The 27506-nt window shown below is 39.7% G+C and overlaps 3 protein-coding genes across 7 annotated transcripts in view; 1 reads left to right on the forward strand and 2 right to left on the reverse strand.

The window, feature by feature from the left end:
- SRPK1 (SRSF protein kinase 1) overlaps nt 1–20630 on the reverse strand; it is a 38751-nt gene extending 18121 nt beyond the window's left edge. For both annotated transcript variants that reach the window (XR_011558537.1, XM_070745189.1), the window contains exons 1-5: nt 19869–20630; nt 19335–19395; nt 3925–4043; nt 1551–1659; nt 22–109 (exon numbers count right to left, since the gene is read on the reverse strand). Coding sequence is in view for 1 of the 2 variants with exons in the window: in XM_070745189.1 (XP_070601290.1) it covers nt 22–109; nt 1551–1659; nt 3925–4043; nt 19335–19395; nt 19869–20184 (693 nt within the window). In the remaining variant the exon portion in view is untranslated. The remainder of the gene's footprint in view (nt 1–21; nt 110–1550; nt 1660–3924; nt 4044–19334; nt 19396–19868) is intronic.
- Nucleotides 1–27506, reverse strand: part of FKBP5 (FKBP prolyl isomerase 5) — a 1202894-nt gene that overhangs the window by 236640 nt on the left and 938748 nt on the right. The window lies entirely within an intron of this gene.
- Nucleotides 22266–27506, forward strand: part of MAPK14 (mitogen-activated protein kinase 14) — a 46081-nt gene continuing 40840 nt past the window's right edge. Inside the window, exon 1 of one of the 4 annotated variants that reach the window (XM_070745190.1) lies at nt 22266–22896. In XM_070745190.1, coding sequence (XP_070601291.1) covers nt 22781–22896 — 116 coding nt within the window. In that variant the 5' untranslated portion in view covers nt 22266–22780. The remainder of the gene's footprint in view (nt 22897–27506) is intronic. The other 3 variants (XM_070745191.1, XR_011558538.1, XM_070745192.1) reach the window with 3 other exon arrangements.

A 27506-nucleotide genomic window follows, 5' to 3' on the forward strand; every position in this document is an offset into this window, starting at 1 on the left:
TTTATACTTCTATATACTCACAGATTTCAGCAATTTAATTTCATCCAAAGCTGTTTCTGTGTAGTGTTCAGCACTCTTTACAACTTTCATTGCCACAAATCTCTTCCCCCTAATGGACACAAAGTTTAATGTCAAACTGTTATTAGGAACCACATAACGCTGACAGATAAAAATATGAGAGCTCAGAACTATGTCCCATGGGTGATGAGTGTGTGTAAAAGGTGGGTGGAGAGCCCTTACTCTAGATCAGCGCCCCCCAACCTTTGGGGCTCTGTGGAGAGAGTTTTTTCCGCAGACTGGAGGAGGTGTAGTTTTGTGTGCTTCCTACATCCCGTGAATGGGGCTTCACTTTTTTTCCTGGTCCAGTTTCTGGCATTCTATGGATTGGTGCCAGTCATAGTTCCCTCTAAGCTGAGCAGTGAGCAATCGCTCACTTAAAAATCATCATCAACTCAGAGTTTTCCAAACCTGCCCAGAAGCCGAGAGGGAAAGAGTGAGAGGGAAGGAGAGAGAGAGGAAGAGAGAGAAAGATAGAAAAAAGAGAGGAAGGAAAAGAGAAAGAAAAAGAATGGGAGTAAGGAAGAGAGAAAGAAAATCAAAATCTAGTTTGAAACTAGCTCAACTATTTAAGTGGCATTTTGATATTGATAGAGTTGCCCTATTATGAGCTCACTGTTATAGACACACAGTACAGTATTTTATTTTGAAATTCTCTGAGGCAAAACAGGGTGGGTTTTTTATTTGTTTATTTATTTATTTATTATTTCTGTGCCGCCCAGTCCCGAAGGGACTGCCGCTCAGAACCTATACTTTTCCGCCCCCCCCCAAAAAAAATTAGAGGGAACACTGGTGCCAGTCCAGACTAGGTGTTGGGAACCCCTGCTTTAGATTATTCTTGAGCTCAGTATCATCCCCAAGGACCATGATATAAGGAAATACAAGAATGAAGCATAGATATGGATACTGAGGAAAAAATAAGGTTAAGAGACGCAATGATGATTAAAGGGACATGAGTTCCCTGTCTGTTAACTATAGGATGTATTGTGAAGAGATATAGTCATGGAAAGGCTAAGACGGAGAAAAGGTAGTAGAGAAAGAAGGGAAGAAGTGGAGAGGAAGTAAAGAAGTGGGACAGAAGGAGAAAGAAGGTAGAGGGAGGAGAGGGAGATAGAGGGAGGTGAGTGATATGATAGAAAGGGGGAAACAGGTGGGTAATTATACAAGTATAAAAGATGCAAATTAAGATACTGGTCCATGTAGTGGGTTGTACTGGTCCATGCATAATTATGTGTATTTTGTTAAGAATTAAGTTATATATGTATGGATGTGTTGTGGAGAAAAACAATAAAAACTCTATAAAAAAAACAAATGATACAAAGGGATGAAACATGAATCCTGACAAAATACATTTGATCATTATATCCGTAACACTTTGTTTATAAAACACAGTAGGAATGCTCTGGATTTCAAAATAATTGGATGAAGAAAAAAATGCTGTTTATCTATAATATTTGAATAATTAACAGAAACTCCAACCAACAAAGACTTACTGGATGTCCCACGATAACCACACTGTTGAAAAGTGTCCCCATCCCAGTTTTCGGATTACATGGTATCTTCCATTGAACAGATCTCCTATTTTTACTAGATGATAGCCACCTACAAAATGTATAAGGAATGATTAAATTAACACAGTGAAATTGAAATTATATTCTAACTTTAACAGAAAAAGTTACCGTATTTTTTGCAGTATGAGGTGCACCTTCCCCCCACCACAAAAGAGGGTGGAAATATTGGTGTGTCTTATACAATGAATACAGCCCCCCCCCACACTTCCCATTTTTGCGAAAATGGGCTCTTTTTCACAAAAACGGATGAAAAATGGGTGTTTTTGCAAAAAATGGGGAACGCAAAAGGTTTGGGAAACCTGCAGAGTGCTATTGGGGACTGGGGGAAGGCAAAAACACCTCCATTTTTGTGAAAAACAGGGTGCGCAGAGGTTTGGGAGGTTTGCAGAGCACTCCTGGTGGTTGGGAGGACAAAAAACTTTTTTTCAAATACTTATCTCTTTGAAATCCTGGTGCATCTTATACACCCGTGTATCTTACAATCCGAAAAATATGGTAATTTATTTGCATGACTTTATACGGACTCAAATGCAGACAACTCATAAAATATTACAATATAAAAACCAGTAAATCAAGCTAAATTAATACAATACTGCATTTTAATAAATCATCATATATATCTGAAAGCACTCCTGGGTATAATGAAATAGCTGGTATGCTTGGCCTTCAGTACCATAGTAGTTTTGCATTCACTGGTGAGTGATTGAGATTGGGAAAGGCAGATTGGGGCAATTGCAGTGTCTGTGCAGTCAATCAAAAAGGCAGCTGGATTGCTAAACACCCAAATTTTCATACATGACTGCAGGGGCGCACTGCAATGACCATAATGTCAAGTACCCTTTCTACAGCACCATCGTTAATTTTAAATGATTGCTGGGCAAATGAATGTTAAGGAAGGAATACCTGTATTTTGTTGAGAGATGTTAAAATACTGGATTCATGTAACCAGAATTACCATTAACAGGTATTCCATAATTAAATTTTAGACATTCTTTTTCACTGAAGAGGAAGAAATGCATTTCATTGGAAGAAATTTTTAATCTTTGCTATATCATATATCACACAAGTGATTTTTTTATTGGCAGCATTAAATATATTTACGTGGTACTTTGAACACAAAGAATTCTACCATTTTTACAATATCTAACATTTTTTTCTAACCATAGGGACTTTTTTTCTATGTGGTGACCAGAGATTCCCATGAATCCCCCTGCCTTTCCCACTAACTAGAAGGCAAATCAGGAAACACTAGGCACGTAGGAATTTACTTCTATCAAATATTTAAAGGCTATTGATTTTTTTTTCATTTTCTGGGCTACTGAACCATTTCTTTAACTGTGTTTTACTTCTAAAACGTTTGTGTTTATTAAACTATTTTTTTATAGTACCTTCTAGTACAGTTTTAATGAAAGCTTTATGACATGGTTCTGAAACTTTGTGGCACTATGATTTCCTAAATAACTTCTAGTACCAACTTTTGTAACCCTTCTATAAATAAATTCATTGGGATATCTTCTGACAGTAACTGAATTTTAAGTGTGCAGGAAGCTGGAGCCTTTTTGCTTGGAGAAATTTGTGCCTTTTTGCTTGGAGAAATTTGTGCAATTCCCTAGGCTGTTTTTTTTCACCAGGAAATCTGGAATACATCCTCACTGGAAGCCAGTTTTGTATACACAAAACACTGTGCACTTACTCAGACTGTACTCCAAGCTCTCCTTCAGAGTGTGTCCAAACAAACTAGCTGTCACCCTGACCAAGCAGAGAGTAAAGTCTGGTTGCCCATCAAAGGGCAATAGCAGCTCCTTCTGCAACTGGTGAACGATTTAAATATTTATTTAAATTTAATTTATATCTATTCCACCTTTATTTTTATAAATCACTTAAGGCAGTGAGCATACCTAACTCCTTCCTGCTCTCATTTTCCCCACAACATGTGACAATCACAACAAGATGTAAGGTGAGAGAGTGACTAACCCAAAATTACATAGCTGGCTTTCATGCCTAAGATATGTTAGGTACATAAAACATACCTGAAACAACCATATTTTCTTCATCTTGAAGTTATTATATTAAATTGTTTAGTTTAACAAAGACATACCTTAGGATATAACTGCTCTTATTATAAACAATTTTAAACCTTTTAAGCCATGATTTCATTTCAATAAATGGATCCTTGTTTTCCTTTAAAAATAAATTCATAATGTGGCTTATGCAAAGGTTTCATCAAGTCATAATATTAGTCTAGTGTTATTGGCCTAAATAAACACACTGAAAATGTAGAATTATAATTGCATACCTTTGCAATAATCATTGGGATCTTCTTGCTCATCATCATCTGACCCCAGTATTTCTTCTTCTTGTTCAGGGAGGTCATTCTCTGCATGGGCAGTAGGGCCACGATGTTGAGTTTCAGGCCTAAGATACAGCACAAATGTTTAAGTTGTAAGTTTTTAAGGAGAGGAATAAAGAATAAGTAAGGACTAAATCACTGTTTAAAGATAAGGCTAGATATATAAAGTTCTCGCTTTTTTAAAAAAAAAGTCAGATCTCAGGTTATTATTGTCTATGGCGAACTACATTTATGATACAAAATATTGTGCAATAATTTTACAGAGAATGCAAATCTTTTCAGTCCCTCCCACTTCTAAAAACAAGCCTTTTGGTATAATTCCAGGTTCTTTTCCCTAAAATTGGTCTTAGAGATTCTCTGAGCAGTAGAAAATATTTGCATTGAAGGCACAGTGCAGATATATAGTAACAATCCTCTATCACTCATCTCGTGACAGGCAAATAGAGGGTTGTTTTAAAAAAGAAAAAGAAACACCCCATTCCAGAATGACCCTAGGCGCCTCACAATTTAAAACAGAATTTAAATACAATAACATAAAACCACAGTGAGAGAAATTTCACAATGATAGCCCAGACAAAAACATCAACAGTGAAACGACCATAACAAAAACTCAATCACTCCTAACAGAGGAGTGTCACGTGCATCCTCACCTCAAGGTCTTAGAAACTAGGTCTATAAAACCTTCCTGAACACCTGCAGAATGAGAGCTGTCTGGATCTTGGTGGGGGTGACTCAGAGATTCATAAACTAATCTGTTCTAAGCTATTTTCCAAGTTTTGTATCAAGGTTCATCATTCCCATTAGCATAGGTCAGTGATGGCTAACCTTTTTTTCCTTGTGTGCCAAAAGCGTGCACAAATGCATGCACCTATAATTCAATGCCCTATGCACTCCCCCCCCCACGCAGGCATGCGCAACACTCCCATGCTGCCCACCCACTCCCACACATGGCCCTCCCCCGCTCCCTGACTTCTGGTGGGCCTGGTAGCCCCACTTTTCGCCCACCCCAGGCTACAGAAGCTTCCCTGGAGCCTGGAGTGGGTGAAAACAGCCTCCCCCTCCCCAAGGCCAAAAATGCCCTCTCAGAGCCTCCGCGCAAGTTAAAAATCAATTGGCTGGTGTGCACATGTGCGCTGGGACTGAGCTTGTGTGCCAACAGATATGGTTCCGTGACCCACCTGTCGCACGCGTGTCATAGGTTCGCCATCAAAGACATAAGTGCTGACTGGTACTTTTACAAGAAATGGATGGCTTCAACCAGAATGAAAACCTAGTTTTACCATAGATTGGCATCAATTCTAGAACAAGCCTTTGGCTGGGCATAGCTGTAAAAAGACAGTGTCTAGAAGCCCACATGACTCTAAAAATCACCATAAAGCCATTACATATAAAGGTCTACAATGTCTACCACTCTGAGAATGCATCAGAAAGGAAGATTGGCAATATCTAATGAATATATGATGAATATTATTCTTTGAAGAATTAAGATGACATACAAAAAAAGAGTGAATACTTAGAAAAAAAAGAGTGAATACTTAGAAAAAAAGAGTGGATACTTGGTTAGCCATTTAAATAATCTACATTATAAAGAGAGCTAGGGTTGGGAGAACTGTGCTACAGTGGTTTTCCTCCTATCTGTCTGGTGGGTCACATCTACATGAAACTACTGGGTGAGGTCATCCAACGTTTTGGGGGGAGGTATCAGCAATATGCTGATGATACCCCAGTTGTATATGTCCATCCCAGATCAGTTCAGTGAAGAAGTGGATGTGATGTGTTGGTGCCTAGAAGCTGTGAGGACCTGGACGAGTGTCAACAGGCTCAGATTTAACCCAGACAAGATCGAGTAGCTGTGGGTACTGCCTTTTAAAGACTGTATTGACTGTCCATCCTTGGCTCGGCGGTGGGGGGAGAGAAGCTTTCCCCTTAAGAATAGGTTTGCAATTTGGGTGTTCTCTTAGACCAGGGATGGTGAACCTTTTTTCCCTCAGGTGCTGAAAGAGTGTGCGTGTGCGCTATTGCGCATGTGCAAGTGCCAACACCCATAATTCAATCGCCGGGGAGGGCAAAAACAGCTTCCCCCATCCCCCTTGAGGCACTCTGGAAGCCAAAAACAACCAGCAGATATGGCTCCACGTGCCACCTGTGGCATCTGTGCCATAGGTTCGCCATCACTGTCCTAGACTCACAGCTAAAATTAGACCAACATCTAACAGCTATGGCTAAGGGGACCTTTGCCCGAGTTTGGCTGATGCACCAATTGCAACCCTAGTTGGATCAGGCGGCTTTCCGCACAATCACTCAAGCCCTTTTCAAGTCACGGTTGGATTATTTCAACACACTCTATATGGGGCTACCCATGAAGAGCGTTTGGAGACTACAATTGTCTAGAATGCAGCCGCACGAGTGGTTGGGCTACACCTAGGTACACTCATATTAAACCAATCTCCCACAAGCTGCACTAGCTGTCTATTGGTCTCTTGGCTCAATTCAAGGCATTGGTTATTAACTTTAAAGCCCTACATGGCTCAGGGCCAGGTTATCTCCAAGATCGCCTCCTACCTCATAGTTCCCAGTGACCGGTAAAATCCTACATACTGTAGGTGGCCTCCTCCAGGTACCACAGTGTTGGCTAGCGGGCCCACAGGGAAGGGCCTTCTCTGTGGTTGCCCCGGCTCGCTGGAACCAACTACCCCCTAACATCCGGACTGCTCCCACTCTTTTGGCCTTCCGGAAAGCATTGAAGAGCTGGCTTTTCTAGCAGGCTTGAGTCCGCTGATCTCGTAACTTTTACAAAGACCAGTCTTGAATGATATTTATGTATGTATTTTTTTTTTGTTAATCTTTTATGATGTTTTAAAATGTATTTTATACCCTTTTGTAAGCCGTCCAGAGTCCTTCAGGAGTTGGGCGGCATAGAAATACAATAAATAAACTGAATAAATAAATAAAATAAATAAACTATTTATTTAGCCATAGTTTTACCAGAATGTTTTTAATCAATTGATTTTCAAAAATAATTTCTTAATTTCATTTTATATACTCTCAGCTCACAAAAAAGAGAATGTGAAACAGTTTCAGACATTATATTAAATAATCTATCTAATTAAATAATGGAAACAAGAAAAGCAAATTGGTGAACATAATAGTTAACTATTATATGTTAAGAAACTGCCTGAAGCATTTTGCTGAAAATATACTGAAAGCTATATATAAATATCCTGTCAAATGGCTTAAATCTATAATCACTCTATTATTATTTTATTTATACTGACTTTTTAATCTATTTTGGCTTGTTGTTAAATTTAAGATGGTGAACGAATCTAATATTCCCAGTTTCTATATTTTCCCCCATGGCAACAACTAATAAGGTAGATTGAGCTAAGAGTCATCCAACCAGCTTTCATGCCTAAGGGAAGTCTGGAACTCAAATCTCCTGGTAAGCCATCTTAACTCCACACCAAACTAACTCTTAATATCGATCTCAGCATCAATATTTAAATTACGCTAGTGATACTTTAAAAAGCTGCAAACTACACCAATGTTACATTATCAACAAATTCAGTATCAACAGATTCTATCTTGTCACTGAAGGAAATCCCACTTTGGAAAGCAAATTTCTATGCTTGCAAATGCCAACTCAGAAGAAAAATAACATTCAAGAGAAAGGAGATTATAGAAATCAGATAATGAAATAAGGCTTGAGAATGTGGTTTTGCCATCCCTCCCTTGTATCTTTTTCATGCAATTCTCTAAAGTTGTAATATGTATGAATTATATCATTAATGGTCATGCTTCTCAGAATTACTAGAATTAATAATTAATAATTCCTAGACTAGGAATGCTGACTCCAAATGCTTGCAGAAAAAGCCACTTCATGGTGAAATCAATACAAATAAAAAGAATTGGGACTCTGAATTATTTTCTACAGAATCTCCTTATACTAGTAGTCCTCGACTTATGACTGGAATGGAGCCCAACATTTGCATTGCTAAGCAAGACAGCCGTTAAGTGAATTGTGCCCCATTTAATGACCTTTCTGCCATAGTTGTTAAGCAAATCCCTGCAGTTCACTGATAATTAAGTGGTCATTAAGTGAATTTGGCTTCCCCCTTTGACTTTGCTTGTCAGAAGCCAGCTGAGAAGTAATCACGTTACATCCAGCATAGTGCAACAGTCATAAATACACACCAGTTACTAAGTGCCCAGATTTTGATCTCATGACATGGGGATGCCATAAAGGTCATAGCTGTGAAAAACTATTATAAGTTATTCTTTTCAATGCTACTGTAACTTTGAACGGTCACTGAACAAGGACTGCCTATAGGGGCTTTGGTTCATTTCAGTTACCTTACTGCAGATTAGGCCTGCAAATTCAAACATCGGTTTGAAGTAATTCAGGCCACAAAGGCAACCTAATTTGCTGCTTCAAAGCAAACAATACACCCTATTTGCCTTGACAAAGCAATTTGTGTGACCTGTTATCATTGCAGGCTTATGGTGAGGGAGAAATCTCCTGTAAGCCTTTTTTCTACAGGGTTGGGTGAGAAGTTTTCAAATCAAGCAACTTTGGGATTGCCTACAGTCTTCCTAACATTATCCTACCTAGATGAGCTCCAGCACACATCTTCAGTGATGCGCACTGAATACTTTGGCCAGTGTGGCAGAATTATCTTCTCAAATGCACTGCCTGAAGGGCTTCCTGGATGGGCATGAAAAGGGCTCTTCTCATAAGGCTTTTTTGAACAGGACTCCTCAAAAGCTTTTGGCCCTATTTCATTATTGGTCAACTTCCAAAGGAAAAGGCCAGAGGCATGAAGGGATGCATCCTTTCCATACCATTGAGCTTGCAACTGATGAGTAGCATCATTCTCATCTGCTGACAAAGATCAGAATACAGTGATCCCTCGAGTTTCGCGATCTCGATCTTCGCGAAACGCTATATCGCGATTTTTCCACCGATGACATCACTCTCTTCCTTCCTTTCTCATCTTTCTTTCTCTCTCTCTTTCTCTATCTTGCTTCTTCCTCTCTCACACTCTCTTCCTCCCTCTCTCATCTCTTTCTTTCCTTCTCTCTCTTTCTCTATCTCTCCCCCTCTTGCTGGCGGGCGGCGGGCGGGCGAGCGGGGGCATCAGCGAGGAGCCAGGGTTTCCCCTTTGCGTGGGCGGCTGGGAAACCCCGATCTTCGTCTGCTCGCTGCTGCTGCGCCGAGCAGATCAGCTGCTGGGCGGCCGAAGGAACCTTCCCTGGGTCTTCCCCCTCTTGCTGGCGGGCGGGCGAGCGGCGGGCATCAGCGAGGAGCCGGGGTTTCCCCTTTGCATGGGCGGCCGGGAAGACCCAGGGAAGGTTCCTTCGGCCGCCCAGCAGCTGATCTGCTCGGTAGCGCAGCAGCAGCGAGGAGCCGAATCGGGTTTCCCCTTTGCGTGGGCGGCGGGGAACGCAAACTCCACCATCTACGCATGCGCGGCCATAGAAAAAAGGGCGCGCATGCGCAGATGGTGTTTTTACTTCCGCAACCCTACATCGCAAAAAATCGATTATCGCGAGGGGTCTTGGAACGGAACCCTCGCGATAATAGAGGGATCACTGTAATGCCAACACTATCAGCTATCAAACAGTTGGGAAACATACAATAAACTCTTCCATATTCTTTCCTCTCTCATTCACTGGCAGTGATTAGAAGACAAGTAATGTAAAAGGTAAGACATCTCATGAGATGGGTAGCTATATAAATTTGATTAATAAATAATTACATAAAGAAAAGCATGCATGTCATTAGATTCTCTTGATAGCTTATGAGAAGGATAGCTTTTAAGGTGCCATTGTCCAATCTCAATGTGGCCAAATAGCTCCAGCAAGTAACTCAAGGAGATTCCAGCCAAAGGAGACTCAGCACATGCTGTAGTGATTGATTCAGTTGCTCAGCAGATAATCTTCAAATTTCCCAGAACTCACAGTGCAACTGCCTATCTGAGGAGGCCCCTTAGGTGGTGCTGCAGGAAAAGGATCCTCTCATCTTTTTTTTCCAAAGTACAATCTCTAAAAGGTGGGAGGTGCTCTGAAGTTATCAGTCAGTTTCATCTTGAAAGTGAAATTTTAGAGTTACTTCTTATATAGACAATGGCAAAACTGGCATTGCCAAAAAGGATGAAAATCAGGCCTCGCATACAAAGAGGGGACCAGATAATCCATTAAATAAGAACAGAACAAAATATGATTACACAAGTTAAATAGTGTTTCTCTATATAAGGCTTAGTCTTAAAGCTGGCATTAAAATTCTAGGAACATGATTTAACCTTATTTCAGTACAGAATTATTTATCAAGATCTCATAGTTTCTCCTTTAGCTTGCCTAATAGATTACAATCCTGCCTGTTGAATGAACTCTCTTGTGAGAGAACCATTGTTGCTTTATTCAAAACTTCACTGGGAAGCTTCATTCAAATCTTCCTTGTAAAGAAATGAAGCTTCTTACAGCCCAATGCAGGTACGAAGGAAATGAATAGAATTCCAGATATGGAACTACTTACCGGGAAGCCCTCCAATAGCAGTATTTATTGTGAGCAGATGGTAATAAAGATTAATAAAATACACATATTTCTTGCATAGAAATATATCTAGAAATATAAAAGCTTCAAATAATATTTAGGACTACAGTAGTCCCTCGCTATACCGCGCTTCACCTACTGCGGCTTCACTTCATCGCGGGTTTTCAAGAAATATTAATGAGAAAAATCATTCGCGGATCTTCGCTGGTTCGCGGGTTTCTGAGGAAGTCGATCGGCAGATTTAAACAGCCCGCCGAACTCGATCGGCAGGTTTAAAAAAAAAAAATCTAAATTTGTAAATACTGTATTTAAATACTGTATCTAAAATAAATACTGTGTGGGAAGGGTTTATAAACACTTAAAACAATGAAAACTTACCAAACAATTACAATATAAATACTTAAATAAGTACTATCAGTCGATAAATTTCCCATCGCGGATTTCACCTATCGCGGCCGGGTCTGGAACGTAACACCAGCGATAGGTGAGGGACTACTGAACCATATTTTTCGGAATATAAGATGCACCTTTCCCCCTGCTGAAAGAGGGTGAAAACTTGGCTGTGTCTTATACACCGAATTTAGCACTGCCCAGCCACCCCTATCCTTTGGCTTCTGCCTTCCAGCAATTTGCCTCCTTCCAGCAAATAGCGCAGAGTCTGATTAGCACAAGCAAGTATCGGCCTCCAGACCACCAGCTGATTCAGATTGCAGGTAGGCGGCAATAGGCTATGGCAATCCCTGCAGACTGAAACTATTACCTGCTTGAGCTAAAATTGAAAGTGAAATTAAAACTGCAAGGAAGCAAATTGCTGGAAGGTAGAGGAAGATTTTTATTTTGTTGTGTTAATCAGGCTGCACTGAAACTGGTTGGTTGTTTGCTGCAAGGAGGTAAGTAAATAACTAACTATAAATGCCTATAGAATGTTCAAATTATTAGATTTTTAAAATACTGCTTTATTATTGTTCTAGGCAACTTAACAAAATGAAGAAGCTTTTTAAAATAAATGCTTATCTGAAGAGGCCCAGTGCTTTTAAATAGCAGAAAATAATTATACTTCCAGAAAACCACAATAATTTTAGCAGCAACCGTACAGGTATAGTCTGAAATGTAACAGCATCCTATTTTACTATTAAGATAAGGCAGCTGGGTTAAACCATGATTTAGTCATATTTGGAGTAGATCTTTTTAAATCATTGGGAGTGGTTAGCGTGATTACATTTAAGAAAACTTTGTGGCATTAATATACTGCCATAATGTACATTTCTCCAATTCTTTGCTATTTCTATGGGACAAACACACATGCACAGAAATACACAGCAAATAGTGTATATCATCTGTACTGTTTACTGCTTACTATTTGCTGTTTGCCAGGAGAAAAATTGCTGGGAGGCAGAATATTTTCCCCTTGTTTTCCACTCCCAAAACAAAGGTGCGTCTTATATTCCGAAAAATATGTGTGTGGTGGTAGGGGTGATGATGATGATAATTTATACCTATGAAGCTATTTTTATTTTAAAAATCTGAAATATCCAATTCTATATCCACTTATGATTTGGTAAAAAAAATATTTTCCTGTAATATCTAGATACATTATTAGAATAATGAATAAGCTTTCTTTAATTAACATTTCACTCCCTTTCCAGTGATTGCAGATTTATTTAGATCTCCTATATAAGGAAACATAATTAATCTACATAGTGGGAGTAACAGAAATAGAACCCACAGAGATAAAAACAAAATCAAATAATAAACTATGTAGTTTAATAGGAAGTTTGACAGCTAAGAGCAATATAGAAAAGGATAATTCTTGAATCCAAAGATCAAACAAGTAAATAAGATTTATACTCAACTAAATGTTATACTCACTAGCAAAGCTTTTTTTATTAAATATGCCATAATTATTGTAAAATGGGATCTTTAAGGCATATTGTACAATCAATTAATGATTATTTAGCTGCTGTGGCTTTTGCTAAACCTCAGTAATGTTTTAGTCAGAATGCTGTCTGATATTCCACAATCATTTGTTTCTTCAACATGCACAACTTTCCTGTAGCAAGGAAGTTACTAGAAAGTCTCCATAAAGCATTTGGCTGCCTTTGTTCTTCATCTAAAGGAAACTAAAGTATCATATCATCTTTGCCTTTAAGCATGTTAAAACATTATAGTTTTAAAATTACAATTGTCAGAGAATATAACATAAGTCTAAACACATTCAGAGACCTATCCTATTTATTATTCACAATGAATGTATACTTTTACAATTAATTCTTAACAATTTTCACAGTGATCTTTGTAACTCTTCCAGCCACAACCTTTAAAAATGCATCCAAATTTACTATTGCTACGGGCCAGGAATATAAATCTACGCACATTCTATAAAAGCAAATAATACTGTTAAATGATTTATTTAAACAAACTATTAATCAAAGACAGAATCATCTGCAGATAATTTTGCAACTATTACACAGCAGATTTACAAGTTGAGACAAAGATATTACAATAATTTTAAAAATTTCATCTCAAGCACTATATTTCTGAAAAATTCTGATTCTTGAAATCACATTCTCCATGAGTAAGAAAATAGAGGTGGGGGAGAGCTTACCTGCATGAAGCACGTACACCCATTGAGGAAGGTACCTCTGAAGATGAATCAACAATTTTCAAAAGAGCCATAAAACCCAAATAGCACACTAGTCCTGGTAATGGGATGCATAAATTGTGAATAGGGTGCTGGCCGTCCCTGAATACAGCAAAGCTTTGTGCAGAAGGAAGAAAAAGCAGACTATGCCTCCACCACCTAGCTGCAGATGTACAACACTGCATTGCAGGTAAATGGCTTGCAACATCACTGGGGAGGACTGATTACAGATTTGCTTCCTGCAAAATTTAGCTACATTTTGAAATGACAGAATATTTATTATATAATGATATTGTTGTCCAGTTGTTATTTAAAAAAATAAAATAAAGCTTTTAGTTTCCTGCTGAATAAATTACTTCCTTCAAAACTTAAAAAAAAACCACCACAGTAGAGAATTCTGATTACAAGGGAGTTCTGATTACAATATCAGAGAAGGAGAGACATTTTAAAAATCCTAGTAAATGCTCTGTTATTTCTTGCAAGTATTCTAGCTCTGCCTAGAATGATTTTTTCCCCCCTGGAATATCACTCAATTTATGTAAACTAAATATAATTTATGTAAACTTGGAAACATATATTGAGAAATTAATAAGCTTAATAAAAAGTGAAAATCATTCCTGTCCACGTGTTTATAGCACATTACTTCCGTGACATCCCAAATCACATGCAAGTCCCAATACAGATCTGCTTGCTAAGAATTACAGTATGCTTTGCAAGTAACCTGAATGAAAAATTGATTGCCCCTGAAATGAAACAATAAATTTTAATATTAAGTAAATAAATACTAACCAATAGCTTAATTATTTAAAGATTAAGATTAACTACAAGAACAACTAAGCGGTGAAACATCTTGCCTTCAGATGTGGATGCTCCATCACTGGATGTTTTCAAGGAGAGATTGGACAATAATTTGTCTAGAGTGGTATAGGACTGTGATGGTGAACTATGGCATGTGTGCCACAGGTGGCACACAGAACCATATCTGCTGGCACGCAAGCTGTTGCCTAGTTCAACTCCAGTGCATGTGTGCAGGCTGGCCATCTGATTTTTGGCTTGTGTGGAGGCTCTGGGAGAGCGTCTTCAGCTTCCAAGGGGGGGGGGGGCAGAGGAGGCCATTTCCCACCCTCCTCAAGACTCCAGGGAAGCTTCTGGAGCCTGGAGAGGAGGAAAAACAGGTCTACCGTACCCATGGGAAGTCAGGAAATGTGGGAGGGGGCTGTGCGCCCATGCTAGGGACGGGGCAGTATGAGGGGGCCCATGCATGCATTAAATTACGGGTGTGGGCATGCTTTTGGCACCCAAGGGAAAAAATGTTCGCCATCACTGGATCGGATCTCCTGCTCAAGCAGGGGTTGAACTGGAGGACCTCCAAGGTGCCTTCTAACTTTGTTATTCTATAACTGCCAGAAATTGAACTATCTACTACAAGGGTGTCGAACTGGATTTCTTCGAAGGCTGGGTCAGCATTGTAGTTCTCCTCTGTGGGCCGGCAGCATCCTGCCAGTCAAAATGGGGCACAGGGAGTTTGCACACAGCCCCCCTGCACCTCATTTTCACCCTCCAAGGCATCCTTCAACATTCTGCCAGTTATTTGGGACCCTTTTTGGGGGCGGTTTCAGCCAGCAGAATGCTGCAAAAGGCCATGGAAAGTGAAAACGAGGCAGGGGGGCTGCACGCAGATTGTTTTAGCCACCAGAGGAACTGCAGGCCGGTCCTTCAGGCCGGCCCCACAAAAGGATTTACGCACCCCACAGGCCAGATCTGGCCCACGAGCCTTGAGTTTGACACCCCTGATGTACTCTTGAAGTACAGGGGTACCTCTACCTAAGAACGCCTCTACTTAAGAACTTTTCTAGATAAGAACCAGGTGTTCAATTTTTTTTGCCTCTTCTTAAGAACCATTTTCTACTTAAAAACCCAAGCCCGGAAAAATTCCCAGGAATTTTGAGAGCAGCATGAAGGCCCAGCCAGTTTCCTGCTGTTCACCCTGGGTTTCTCTCTCTGGCGCAGTATATGGGAGACAGCCTCGTGCCGGGTATATGGAAGGCACATGCTAGTCCTCGCCGCCTGTTTTTTATTAAGCCTTAAAGTTTTGGATTTTTTTTATTCCTCTCACCTCACCCTCTTCCTTCAGTGACTGTCCTCCTCTTCTTCCTCCTCCTCCTCCCACCCAAATTCCAAGCGTTTCTTTCTTTCCTAATGGGTTTGCACGGATTATTTGTTTTTACATTGATTCCTATGGGAAAAATTGTTTCTACTTACAAACTTTTCTACTTAAGAACCTGGTCACGGAATAAATTAAGTTCTTAAATAGAGGTACCACTGTATGTATTTACCACTAATTACTGGATTACTCTAGTAAATATGAATTTAAGTATATAAATACTTAATAAGGACCAAACCAAAATATATCAACAAATACAAATAAGATGATGTTGGATACCCATTTGTCTTAAGTAGTGTAGGTTCTCCTGCCTAAGCAGGGGGTTGGACTAGAAGACCTCCAAGGTCCCTTCCAACTCTGTTATTATTATTGTTGAACACACACTCTAACTATACTGTAGAACGTAACTGGAATCTGCTCAAACTACTAAGTTGTCCCCCAAGAGTTAAAAGCTGAGAATGTAACAAGAGCATCAATCAAATTGACAAAGTAGATCATGTATAGATCTGATTACACATCACAAATTACCATTTGCCAATCTTTCTACTCCTTTCTAATCCTCAACTTACAACCATTCATTTAGCAATCTTTCAAAGTTATGATGGGGTTGAAAAATGACTTCCTGGCAACTGTTTATGAAGCGTCTCAATCATCCAGGTCACAGTTCTTCTATAGGTGCTTTTTCAGGAAGCAATTGGACTTTCTTGTTTTTCTTTGAAGACGTTTTGCTTCTGATCCAGGAAGCTTCATTTCTGAATGGATAATTCTCTGATCCTTCCATTCCCCATCATCCAGTCAGAGATGAAGCAGCTTCTTGGATCAGAAGCAAAATGTCTTCAAAGAAAAACAAGAAAGTCCCATTGCTTCCTGAAAAAGCACCTTTGGGACTCCTGGCAGCTGCCTCAAATTTATGACAGTTGCAGATACCAGGGTCACATGATTACTCTTTGCAACCTTCCCAGCCAGCTTCGAAGAAATAAAGTCACAGGGAAGCCATCAGGGAAGGTCACAAATCATAGTCACTTGATGTTTCCCTTAGGAACTATGCTGATTTCCTTAATGGCTAGAACAAAAATTTGTGATTACACAAACAGTGCAAATTCAAATGTAATCAATAATTCCCGTGGGTTAGGGTTAGCATCAAGATTTTACAGCTGAGCCTTGTTTAATGACAACTCCACAATAGTTTGAACTTGAGAGATGAGGGTATTTTGTACTTTAATATTGATAATTAGAACGCAATTTATAATTGCATTGTAAATCTATCTCTCTAGCTAGCTAGCTAGTATTTATATGTGTCGCTTGCAATTGGTGAACTTCTTTCTAGAAAATAAACTTTCCACAAGAATTTGATATTTTATCAAATATAATGCACAGTATTACAATTTACTGATTACCATTTGCTCAAATATGAGCAAGTCCTAATTCCACAGAAGGAAATTTTCCAAAGTTAATTCTTTTTTCTTTTAGAAGACAGAGCAAATAGCAAAAATAAGTGTGGGCAGACAAAGCAATTCTGTGGTTTAGTAGCTATTTGAAAACACAAATATTTTAAATGTTTCTATCAGATTAATCACTATTTTTAAATGTTTTTCAGAGATCCTGCCTATTTTTACATAATAAAAGACAACACAAAGTAATTTTGCATTTATTGCTTAAAACAAATTCTCATGGTATAAACTTCTTTCTGCTTACGAAAAAGCTTACCTGAAAACAGAACAATCATTTTAAAGAATTAACACATTTTAAAAACTGAATACAAAAGCCACAAAATGAATTTTAAAAACCCAACACATACACTAGGGTCAAAATATATTCAATATATTAAGGGATTTTTAAAAAGAAAAACTCCGACAAGTGATTTCTGACAACTTCATGGAAGCTGACTACCTCAAGTCCAAGTAGTTTTTAAAACATAAAAGCTGTTTTGTCGCCATCTTCTGTTTTCCTTTTTTTCCCTTTTCTAGCAGAGCCATCTAGTATTCCTTGATAGCCTCCCATCCAAGTAGTAATCAGACCCAAGCCTGCTTACTAAAACTCAGATATATTTATTACTTTTGATAAGCTATCCTGAATAACAAATAAAAATGACCAGGAACTACTTTATTGATGCCTATTAATAATTTATAGCTTTTCCCACAAACCCAAGCAACATTTTACCAATGCTCAAGGACTGACTGTAATTTCTATTTCTACAAATTACCACGTGAATTTAAAAGGTGGATTAAATATTGTAAACTGAAAAGGCTATTATAAAGTTTCAATGAAAGAACAAACAAATTACTATAGTTTTGATCCAGAATATGCCTAAATTGTACGATTCATTCTTCTGTTTAAATTCCTCAAAATCACAGAAACTTGGAGAAAGCATTAACCAAATTCATCCCTGCTAGTGATTGCCTGGATTAGTTAAAGGATACAGGTATGACAGTGAAGGGAAAAAAACATAAAAATAAAGATAAAAATAACACTGGTGCATGTCCAAAATACGCACTTAATGCTGCAACTGAATTTTTTTATGTGAAGAGTTGTGATTATAATATCATGATGTTATATACTATGCAGTTATTTTTCATGCAGGCTGTCAAATGCAAAACTATATATTATTTGTGAATTATAAGAATTTTTACTGTTATGATTCTGTAGATTCAATTGTGTTTCATACACATGCAATTGCCAACAGCTTGAAAGCAACAGCTGAAAAAGTGCATTTTTGCTTTTGTGTTTGTGAACTGCAGTAGAGACCTCACTGTTGTTGCTTCTTTGCAGAGCTCATTTAAGAAGATAAATGTGCAGTCAAGGGTACTTTATATGCTGCATTAACATTATATGAGAATGTGTATGTGTGTGTGTGAGTATGTATTACAGTATTAGTCTAACAAAAAAAATAAAATAAAATAAAATTGTAGTTTTCCATTATCATGAAATTAGAACAACCCAAGATGTTTTCTCTGTAATGCAACCCACAATATGACATAAGAGGTAAGTCTTGCACTGACCCTAGTGGCTGTCTAGAAGCAAGTTAAAAGGGAGCACTTATGTATAGTTATTTAAGTAGTTAGGACAGAGCTTCAGGGGTTATTCATATATCATTCTGATAGCCAATTAGTGACACATTTTAATGGTTGCATTTATTACAGTATTATTTAGACCGTGGAATTTTATTTTTTGTGGTCATCAAGAGTCACAGGATGGTAACTTCCTTAAAAATAAGACTCCAGTAAGTAAATAAATTAGTGTGCAATAGGCTTACACACTTGCCAGTGTGTACATTACAGCCTTAAAAATGTTCCATAGAGTATTAAATCATAGACAATTGAATGTATTTAAATGTAAATAAAGAGCTCCTCACTGTACAAGTAATGATTTTCTGTTATTCAATAGTAAGTCTAACTGAAATCTATCAGAAGTTTTAGAAGGTGGGAGCTAAAGGCAAGGTATAAATCAGTCCTATTAAAATGTGGAGTTCCTGCTTTGCCCATGGCTACAAAATGAAGCTTTAGAATTAAATTGAACTATGGTACTTAAGTTGCATAAAGTAAAGCCTTTAGCTAAACAATAAGCAAGAAGGAGGGTGGGGAAGGTGCAAATCCAGAAGGCACTTTAGATATTTCAAGGAAAGCAGATAGGGTTTTCAAGTAAAACGCTTAAATGGCTATTATGACCCAAATAATAACCATGAAAATTAAAGTATAGTAGCAGAATACCCAGGGTGGCGAGAACATATAATGTAAGTCCGGCTCTGTTTTATATGTGATTCAAATATCCTAGTAGCATTTCTATGATTAATTCTATTAAACTTACTTTAGAAAAATTGATAAATGTATTAATAGATTAAACACATACTTTTAATAGACATGTTGCCATAAAGACAGGCTGGTAGGAACAGTGGTAATACTGGTTTAAACAGAAATGCTTACTAGACTTTTTTCTTTGTTTCAATTCAGAATATACAACTTTCAACAATTACCTTCGTTTGAAACCCAATGGGGAACACTTACTTTCTCTGGGCCTTTTCTTTCTTGGCTTTGGTCCGTTTCTTTCGGGCTTGCAATGCTAAAACTGAAAAGAGGTGGGGAAGCAGAAGAAAACTGACTCAAAATCGGGTACAGAAAGTTTTAATTTTGAGCTTCATCTTTTGTTTACAAATTCTTTAGTAGAAGCACCATTTATGTTTGATTTCAATTATATATGCCCCGATCAGAGTTTTTCTAAGCAGACACTTATGTACATCTCTTGTTAATATACCTGGAAAAATGCAACAGGCAAACACACACACACAAACAAACATATATATATACATTATATATATATATATATTGTATGTGTATAGTGTATGTGTGTGTGTATGTGTGTGTGTACATACATACATAATTAGTATCCTAAAAAGAACCCAGAAACCATATCATTTAGATCAGAGCATCAAGTTGAATTCAAATTAAAGGAGGCCCCAGAAGAGCAACATCTACCTGAGGTGAATTCAGCAAGGGGGGGAAGGAACCGGAGGGAGAAAAAAAAATGCCCAACGCGCTCACCTTTCCGTTCCATGGCGGCCAGCGACGGCAGCCCCTCTGAGCTCCCGCGCGTGCGCTCTAAAGATGTTCTTTGCGCCTGCGCCAGGCGTGGGCGGGCCGGCCTGCGCGTGCGTACGGCCGGTATCTTCGCGCGCCGTTGTGCGCGCCACCAAATTTCTTCGCCGCCGCTGCTGTCACTTCCTTCCGAGCTGGGGCTACTAAGGAAAGCCACGCCCCCCGGCTCTTGCAAGCGCGTAGGGCACCGCCCCCTTCTTCTCCTCTGCATGGAAGGGCGAAGCCTCGCGTCAGGCTCCTCGGCCGCCTCCCCCTGTCCCATGGGCGGAGCGCATGCGCTTCCCCCTCCGCGGCCCGCTGTTTTCCCTTTCGGTTTTTCGCCAGATTTGCCGGGGTCAGAGAGCGGGGCAAGGGTTAAAAAACCTCCGTCTGGCGTGTGGTAGCGAGGGGACGTCGCTAGACGGAGAATTGTGACGCATCCGCCCGCCAATTTTGCTTGCGGGCGAAGTTTCAAGCCATAGGCACGACGGACACGAGATTCAAAGGGGGCAAGAACGCCTTTCGGGGTCCCAATCCGGGCGATTGTTCCGGCAACCGGTTTCTGATGGGTCGCTATCCGTCAGCAGGCGGCGTGGCGGGTCGCAGCGTCCGAAACTGCTTGCAGAATTGCGAGCCGTTTTCTGACGGCTGTTAGAGGCGTTCCTTTTAACGTGAGATTTAAGGGTTGTGTTATTTTCGCATCCTTCAAGAAATACCTTTCCGCAGAGAGGCATGTAATATTTGATACGCCGTCTACATTTTAAATGAATATTTTTGGTACTTTTAAAAATTATTGTAGGTCACCTTTGTGTGAGATGGGTAGCTGTGTACATTTAACAAATAAGCTGAAGGTAATATAATGTATAAAGCGTGATTCCTCTTTCAGATCCTGTACCTTCGGGGGGGGGGGGGACGAGCATTATCTGTTAGTAAGTTGTCAATTTGCCAAGAATAGGACAAGATGGGCAAACGAGCAAACCACCAAGTTGATTCTGCATACAGATGAATAATATATATTGCTCAAAAAATAATAATAATAAAGGGAACACTCAAATAACACATCCCAGATCTGAATGAATGAAATATTCTCATTGAATACTTCGTTCTGTACAAAGTTGAATGTGCACAACAGCATGTGAAATTGATTGTCAATCAGTGTTGCTTCCTAAGTGGACAGTTTGATTTTACAGGAGTTTGATTTACTTGGAGTTATATTGTGTTGTTTAAGTGTTCCCTTTATTTTTTTGAGCAGTGTACTTGTCAAACGTATAGGATAGTATTGCACTGGCATCCTTCAATCTCGAAAGACTACGGTCTCTTGGTAAGGGGAATCCAGAACATGATACCATAGGATAGTTGATTGTATAAACATAAGTAAAAAGTAACAATAAAAGAGGCCAGTAGAACAGGGACCATAGACACGGTGGTAAGCTTATGCACGCCCCTTACAGACCTCTTAGAAACAGGAAGTTGTCGACTGTAGACAATCAGGTTAAAGTTTTTGGGGTTTGGAAACGAAGCAGTGTGGGCACTTTTGATTTCTTGAGTAAGGCTGGACAACACTTGTGGAGTAAAAGCAAATTGGATTTAAAATAAACGGAAATCCAGCAGTCTCAGTAATTTAGGGCTGGTTAACTGAGGAAGCTTCTTGGACCAGAAGCGAAACATCTTTCAAAGAAAACCAGAAGGTGCAGTTGCCTCTTGAAAAAAGCACCTTCAGGACAAACCAAATGCCTGGATAAGGTATTTAGGCTGGTGAAGCCAAAAACGAGCTTTTTCAAAAAGCACTATTATTATTATTATTATTATTATTATTATTATTATTATTATTATTATTATTATTATAACAACAACAACAGAGTTGGAAGGGACCTTGGAGGTCTTCTAGTCCAGTGTTTCCTAACCTTGGCAACTTGAAGATACAGTATTTGGACTTCAACTCCCAGAATTCTGGGAGCTGAAGTCCAAATATCTTCAAGTTGCCAAGGTTGGGAAACACTGTTCTAGTCCAATCCCCTGCTTAGGCAGGAAACCTACAGTACTTCAGACAAATGGTTATCCAACATCTTAAAAACTTCCAGCGTTGGAGCATTTTAATGACAGGAACTCCCGTTAAACGCTATTTAGGCCGCCTTAGAAAAAATGTCGCAAAATGAAATGACGCTTCTGCGCCCTAAAGCTCCGAGAGGCAGCCTTCCTTTCCCATATAATAGCAACGGGGAGGGGGGGAAAGCAAGATTCGCGCTGTCAAAACTAACCCCGCCAGGAAGACAACTCCTACGATTGTCTCAAACTCCGCCTTCCTTTCCTCCTAGATCTCGCGAGACCGTCCTTCAGAGAGGGTTGCGCTCGTATAGGCCGTAAGCATCGGGTTCCATATTGGGGCATCGCCTCTCAAGCGATTCCGAGCCCGTAAAAGATCTCGCGATACTTTTGCGATCGATTGGTCGAGGATCTAAGGAAAGAGGTTCGGCGAAGTCAGACTGGCGTGACTTCGTCATTGCTCGGATCTCTCCTCCCCCCCCCCCCCCACCGCTCGACTCTGAAAACCAGCTCCGGTCTCCCTTAGAGACCTTTTTGCGTGCTCTCTTAGGTGGCCTTTCCCGTCAGGCAGCCCGGAGAAGTGAGCGCTTTGCTCCCGGCCGCCGTTCCTTGCAGCGGTCCTCCTTTCCTCCCGAGGAAGGGCTTGCAGCGGTGCAAGGCGCTCGGGGCGAGCCGCGGCCAAGCGACCCGAAGTTGCAGCTTAGGAGCGGGCTGCTTCTTCCCCCCCCCCTCCGCGCGGGAAACTCCCTTTGGGCTGCAGGGGGGAGGAGCCGAGGTCCCCAGTTCGAGGGTCTCCCTCCCGGCCCTGCTGGGTGGGGTGGACTCGCGGGGTCGAGATGACCCAGGAGCGGCCCAAATTCTACCGGCAAGAGCTGAACAAGACGATCTGGGAGGTGCCGGAGCGTTACCAGAACCTCTCGCCGGTGGGGTCTGGAGCTTACGGCTCCGTCTGGTGAGTTGCAAATCATTCCGGGGTGGGGGGAGGAAGGAAAGGAGGAAACGTTCCGCCGTTTGCGCTGCATCCAAAGGGCCGAACGCGCATCTTTGCAGGCGCCCGCCCGGCATGCAAGTGGCCCGCGTCGTCACCGGGACCTGTGGGGATTGACAGTTTAGTTAAAAAAACCCAAAAGAAAACCAACCTCTCGGGATAGTTGGTCTTAGCATGCGTTCCCTTCTCTCCCCCCCCTCCCATACACACACACACACACATACCGCGCCCCAAAAGAAGGTTTGTTCAAATGGCGGTATCAGAAGGAACTGGTTTGGGCTGTTCTGTTATGCTCTCTATGCGTGTAAATTTATGCAGTCGTCCTGTGCTTTATTCCAGGGGTCTCCAACCTTGGCCGACTTTAAGCCTTCTGGACTTCTACTCCCAGAATTCCTCAGCCAGTAAAGCTTTATTCTACAATTACTTTGCCCTGTCTGCAAAGCGGGCTGAGGAATTCTGGGAGTTGAAGTCCACAAGGCTTAAAAGTCGGCCAAGGTTGGAGACCCCTGCTTTATTCTACAATTACTTTGCCCTGTCAGTCTCTCCCCCTCCCCCTTGTTGGATTGCTTTCTGCTTATTTTGTTCTGAGCAACCATCTGGTAGGTATTCAGATACCCTGTTGGACTAGGACTCAGAGAAACCAAGTGCAAAGCGAAATGGAAGTTTGTTGGCCAGTTTTGGACTTTTCCTCCCTTTTCTTCTATTTTTGGCCCAGTTTACCTCCCTGGAGTTAATGGGGTGTGGAACAAAGACAAATTGAGCGTTTTGTACTTATTCTGCCTTGAGCTGGAGGAAAGAGCCAGATAAAAAGTTTTAACAAATATGCATAAACTATCTTGCTTTTCTGGTGCCTAAATGATAGGCTTTGGGAGAGAGAGGAATTGCTTAATTGTTCTTGTCCCAGTTTCAGTTTGGAATTGCTGGGCAGGTTGTCTTAGGCAGAGATCTGGCTTTGAGGAAAAAGCACCAGCACCTTCGATAACTTCAGGATCTTTCCAGGCAAAATAATTGTTTCTTGTTAGGGTGATGTTTTTTTCTGTTGGGTCTACATCAGTAAAGCAGTGACTTCAGCCCTGCATGACAAGAGAGTTAGCCAGCCAAATCTATTGCTTTCATCTCCTCTACCCTGAAAGAAGCTCTGGGCAGCAGATTCCCTTTCTGTTCTCCCCTTGCTTTTCTTCTTACAAAGATTGTAGCTATGTTAGGCTGACCAGAACTGACTTAAGGCTTCATGGATTTGAATTTCAATATTACCAAACTGGATTTTCTGACTTTCTTAAATAAAGTTAGCATATTTCAGAATACTCTTGTAAATAAAAGAAGCTGTGGGTTGTATAGGCTGAGCATAAAGACATTGTAAAATAATTGAAAAGGAGTAATGTAAATTAAAAGAGGAAGTTGTAATGTTTCTTGGGAAGATGGTTTGCACTGTATTTTCTGATGTGCATTAGTATAACAAAAATATTATCCAGTAGTTATGCCTCACGGAGAAAGAAGATTCAAGGAAAGCAGATTCAATGACAAATCACTATAAATAACACCTACGTTATGTTCAGTTAGACAGTAAATAACGCAGGGGAAGCCTACGTTTTTGCTTTTGTGGAAATACAGTACATAGATTTTTGCTAACATTGTAGGCATCTTAAAAATGGTTATAATGATTACTGCCTGTAGTCATAATATTTTACAGTATTGGAATAGCTTATAGATTCTATAGATTCACTCTGCCTCGCCAACTTTTTGTAATGAGTAGAAGGATGCATTCCAGATGAGGCAATAGTTTTATTTTCCACAAATATTTATGAAGCTTAACTAAATAACAAATGCTGCTAGGGGCTGGTATTGCTTTGTACATCATGCCTGGAACATTCTTACATTAGAATCTTTTTAAAAAGCCATTAAAAGTCAGTTATGCTAGTAATCTTTTTTTTCTGATTAAAAAAAATCAGAAGGAAGTAAAGTACAGTACTCTTGACAAATACATTGCTTAACAAATGCAGTAGGATTAGTCAATAGACATAACAGTGCTTTCAGTTCATACTGTGTTGGTCTCTTATGGCTTCTCTAAATGCTGTACGTTACTGAAATTCGGTACTGAACCTCCCAGATAACATTGTGCCAGGAGTCAAACATTGAAATAGTATACCATTATTCAAAATGCACCATATACAGGTAGTCCTTGACTTGCAACCACAATTGAGCCCAGAATTTATGTTGCTAAGTGAAAGATAGCTAAGTGAATTTGGTCCCAGTTGTTAAGTGACTCACCACAGTTGTTAAGCAAGGAACATATTTGTTAAGTGAATCTGGCTTACCCATTGACTCTGCTTGTCAGAAGGTGTCAAAAGGGATTACATGGCCCTGAATACTGCAACTGTCATAAATGCAAATCAGTTGCCAAGGGTCTGAATTTTGATCACCTTACCATGGGGCGGGTGTGTGTGCTGCAATTGTCTTAAGTGTGAGAAACAGTCATACTCATAAGTCACTTTTTTCAGTGCTGTTATAAATTGGAACTGTCAACTATTGCAAGCTGAGGACTACCTTTACTCTACAGAAAGGACATTGGAATAATCTTAAAATGTATGACATTAAATTAATTTTAAAAAAAAATAAATGTACATGCCTATTGAGTCTACTTGGGTCTATGGATATTTTTGTTCAATCTATTGTTTCAAATATTTCAAATAAAGGCACATAAAAATTATTAGTTTCTTGATACAATTTTTTATATTGCCATTTTAAATTCAGTTTGGACATGCCTTTTGGGGAACAAAATGGCCTTAGTATATTTTTAAGAGTTTGTTTATGTAAATTGTCAATGATTTATTTCAGCCAATCTAAAAACACTACGTATGTTATGGAAAGTTGTATAGGGAGTCAGCATATTTTTATAACTATAAAAATGTAGTTCAGTTTTTAATGGTTTAGCACCCAAGTTTTCTTTCTAATGTTCAGACCTGTAGAAAATAGATTATTTTAGTTCAAATAAATGTTTTGAGAATCTGAGACATTGCTATACAGTATACCAACATTTCATCACATAAGAAAAACAGTATATATTCATACAGATGATTATTAAATTTCCTAATTTAGCATTGCATTTTATGGTGTAGCCTCAAAGATTTAAGTTAGACTTGGATTTTAGTTCCTATTCCTTATTCAAAAATAAGGCATTAAATGGGATTCAGTTTCAGGTAAATATGAATAGGATATACTCTTACTTCCTTGAGAAACCAATAGTAGTTCTGTGGCAATTGTAAATACTGTAGTTATATTCTCCACCTTTCCTGCAAACAGCTTTAAGGCAGGGAAATCTTTAACTATCTCTGGATATTCACTTAATCTAAAGATTCTCATTGTTCTTTTAGTATACATTTAAGATAGTCCTAGACTTATGACCATAATTGAGACCAACATTTCTGTTGTTAAGTTGGGCTGTTTTAAGTGAGTCATGGCCACGTTTATGACCTTTTTGCCATGATTGTTAAGGGAACCATATGGTCATTAAGCGAATCTGGCTTATCCCATTGACTTTGCTAGACTGACTGGGAAGGTCACAAATGATGATCACATGACTTCAGGATTCTGCAGCCATGATAGATACATGCCGTTTCCAGGAGCCCTACTTTTCATCACATGATCTTGGAGATGTTGTGATGGTCATAAGCGTGAGAAATGGTCATAAGTCACTTTTTTCAATGCTGTTGTAATTTCAGTCACTAAACAAATGATTGTAAGTTGAGAACTACCTATACTTTGTGTTCCATCTTGAGAACCATATTTTTCAGGATAATATAACTACCTTATTTTTCAGAGTATAAGAAGCCCCTTTTTACCCCCCCAACAGGGGATGAAAACCTGGGTGGGTGTTATACACCAAATGTAGCTCCACCTAGCAGAGACGGATTCCTCTTACCCGCCGCTATCAGTGCATTCAGTGGCAGCTTGAGTCTTCTCACTTACATGCACGTCCCCAGTGTGATTTTGCAAAACCACACCAAAATCTTGTGACAGGCGCGCGTGTCCTCTCACGAGATTTTGTTTCTGTGCATGCGCACGAAGCGATTTTTTTTTAAAGATGGCAGCGCCCAAAGGACTGGCACCACAACAATTGCATACAAATTGCATAATCTGGTGGTTGCTTCTAGTGCTCAGTCGCCTACCGCACCAGTAGCAGCCCATCCCTGCCACCCAGCCACCCCCACTCTCTGGTCTCAATTTGCCTCTTTGCAGCAAACAGCAGCAGAGCCTGATTAGCACAAGCCACTGATAATCTGCCTCCTAACACTCAGCTGAATGATTGAAGTTGTGGGCAAGCCCACATGCTAAAATGAAAGTGAAACTAAAGTTGCAGAGAGGCGAATTGCTACAGGGAGAGGCAAAGGCTGAAGCTGGCTGTTTTTTTTGCTGCAAGGAGGTAAGTCAATAACTATAAGTGCCTATAGAATGTTCAGATTAGACTTATTTTTTTTAAGACTGCTTAAAATGACAACTTAAAATGAAGAAGCTTTTTAAAATAAATGCTTGATCTGAAGAGGCCCAGTGCTATCGTATCTTCTTTTAAATAGAGA

This window comes from Erythrolamprus reginae, chromosome 3 (genome assembly GCF_031021105.1).
Source record: "Erythrolamprus reginae isolate rEryReg1 chromosome 3, rEryReg1.hap1, whole genome shotgun sequence".
In the NCBI taxonomy this organism is placed as follows: domain Eukaryota; kingdom Metazoa; phylum Chordata; class Lepidosauria; order Squamata; family Dipsadidae; genus Erythrolamprus; species Erythrolamprus reginae.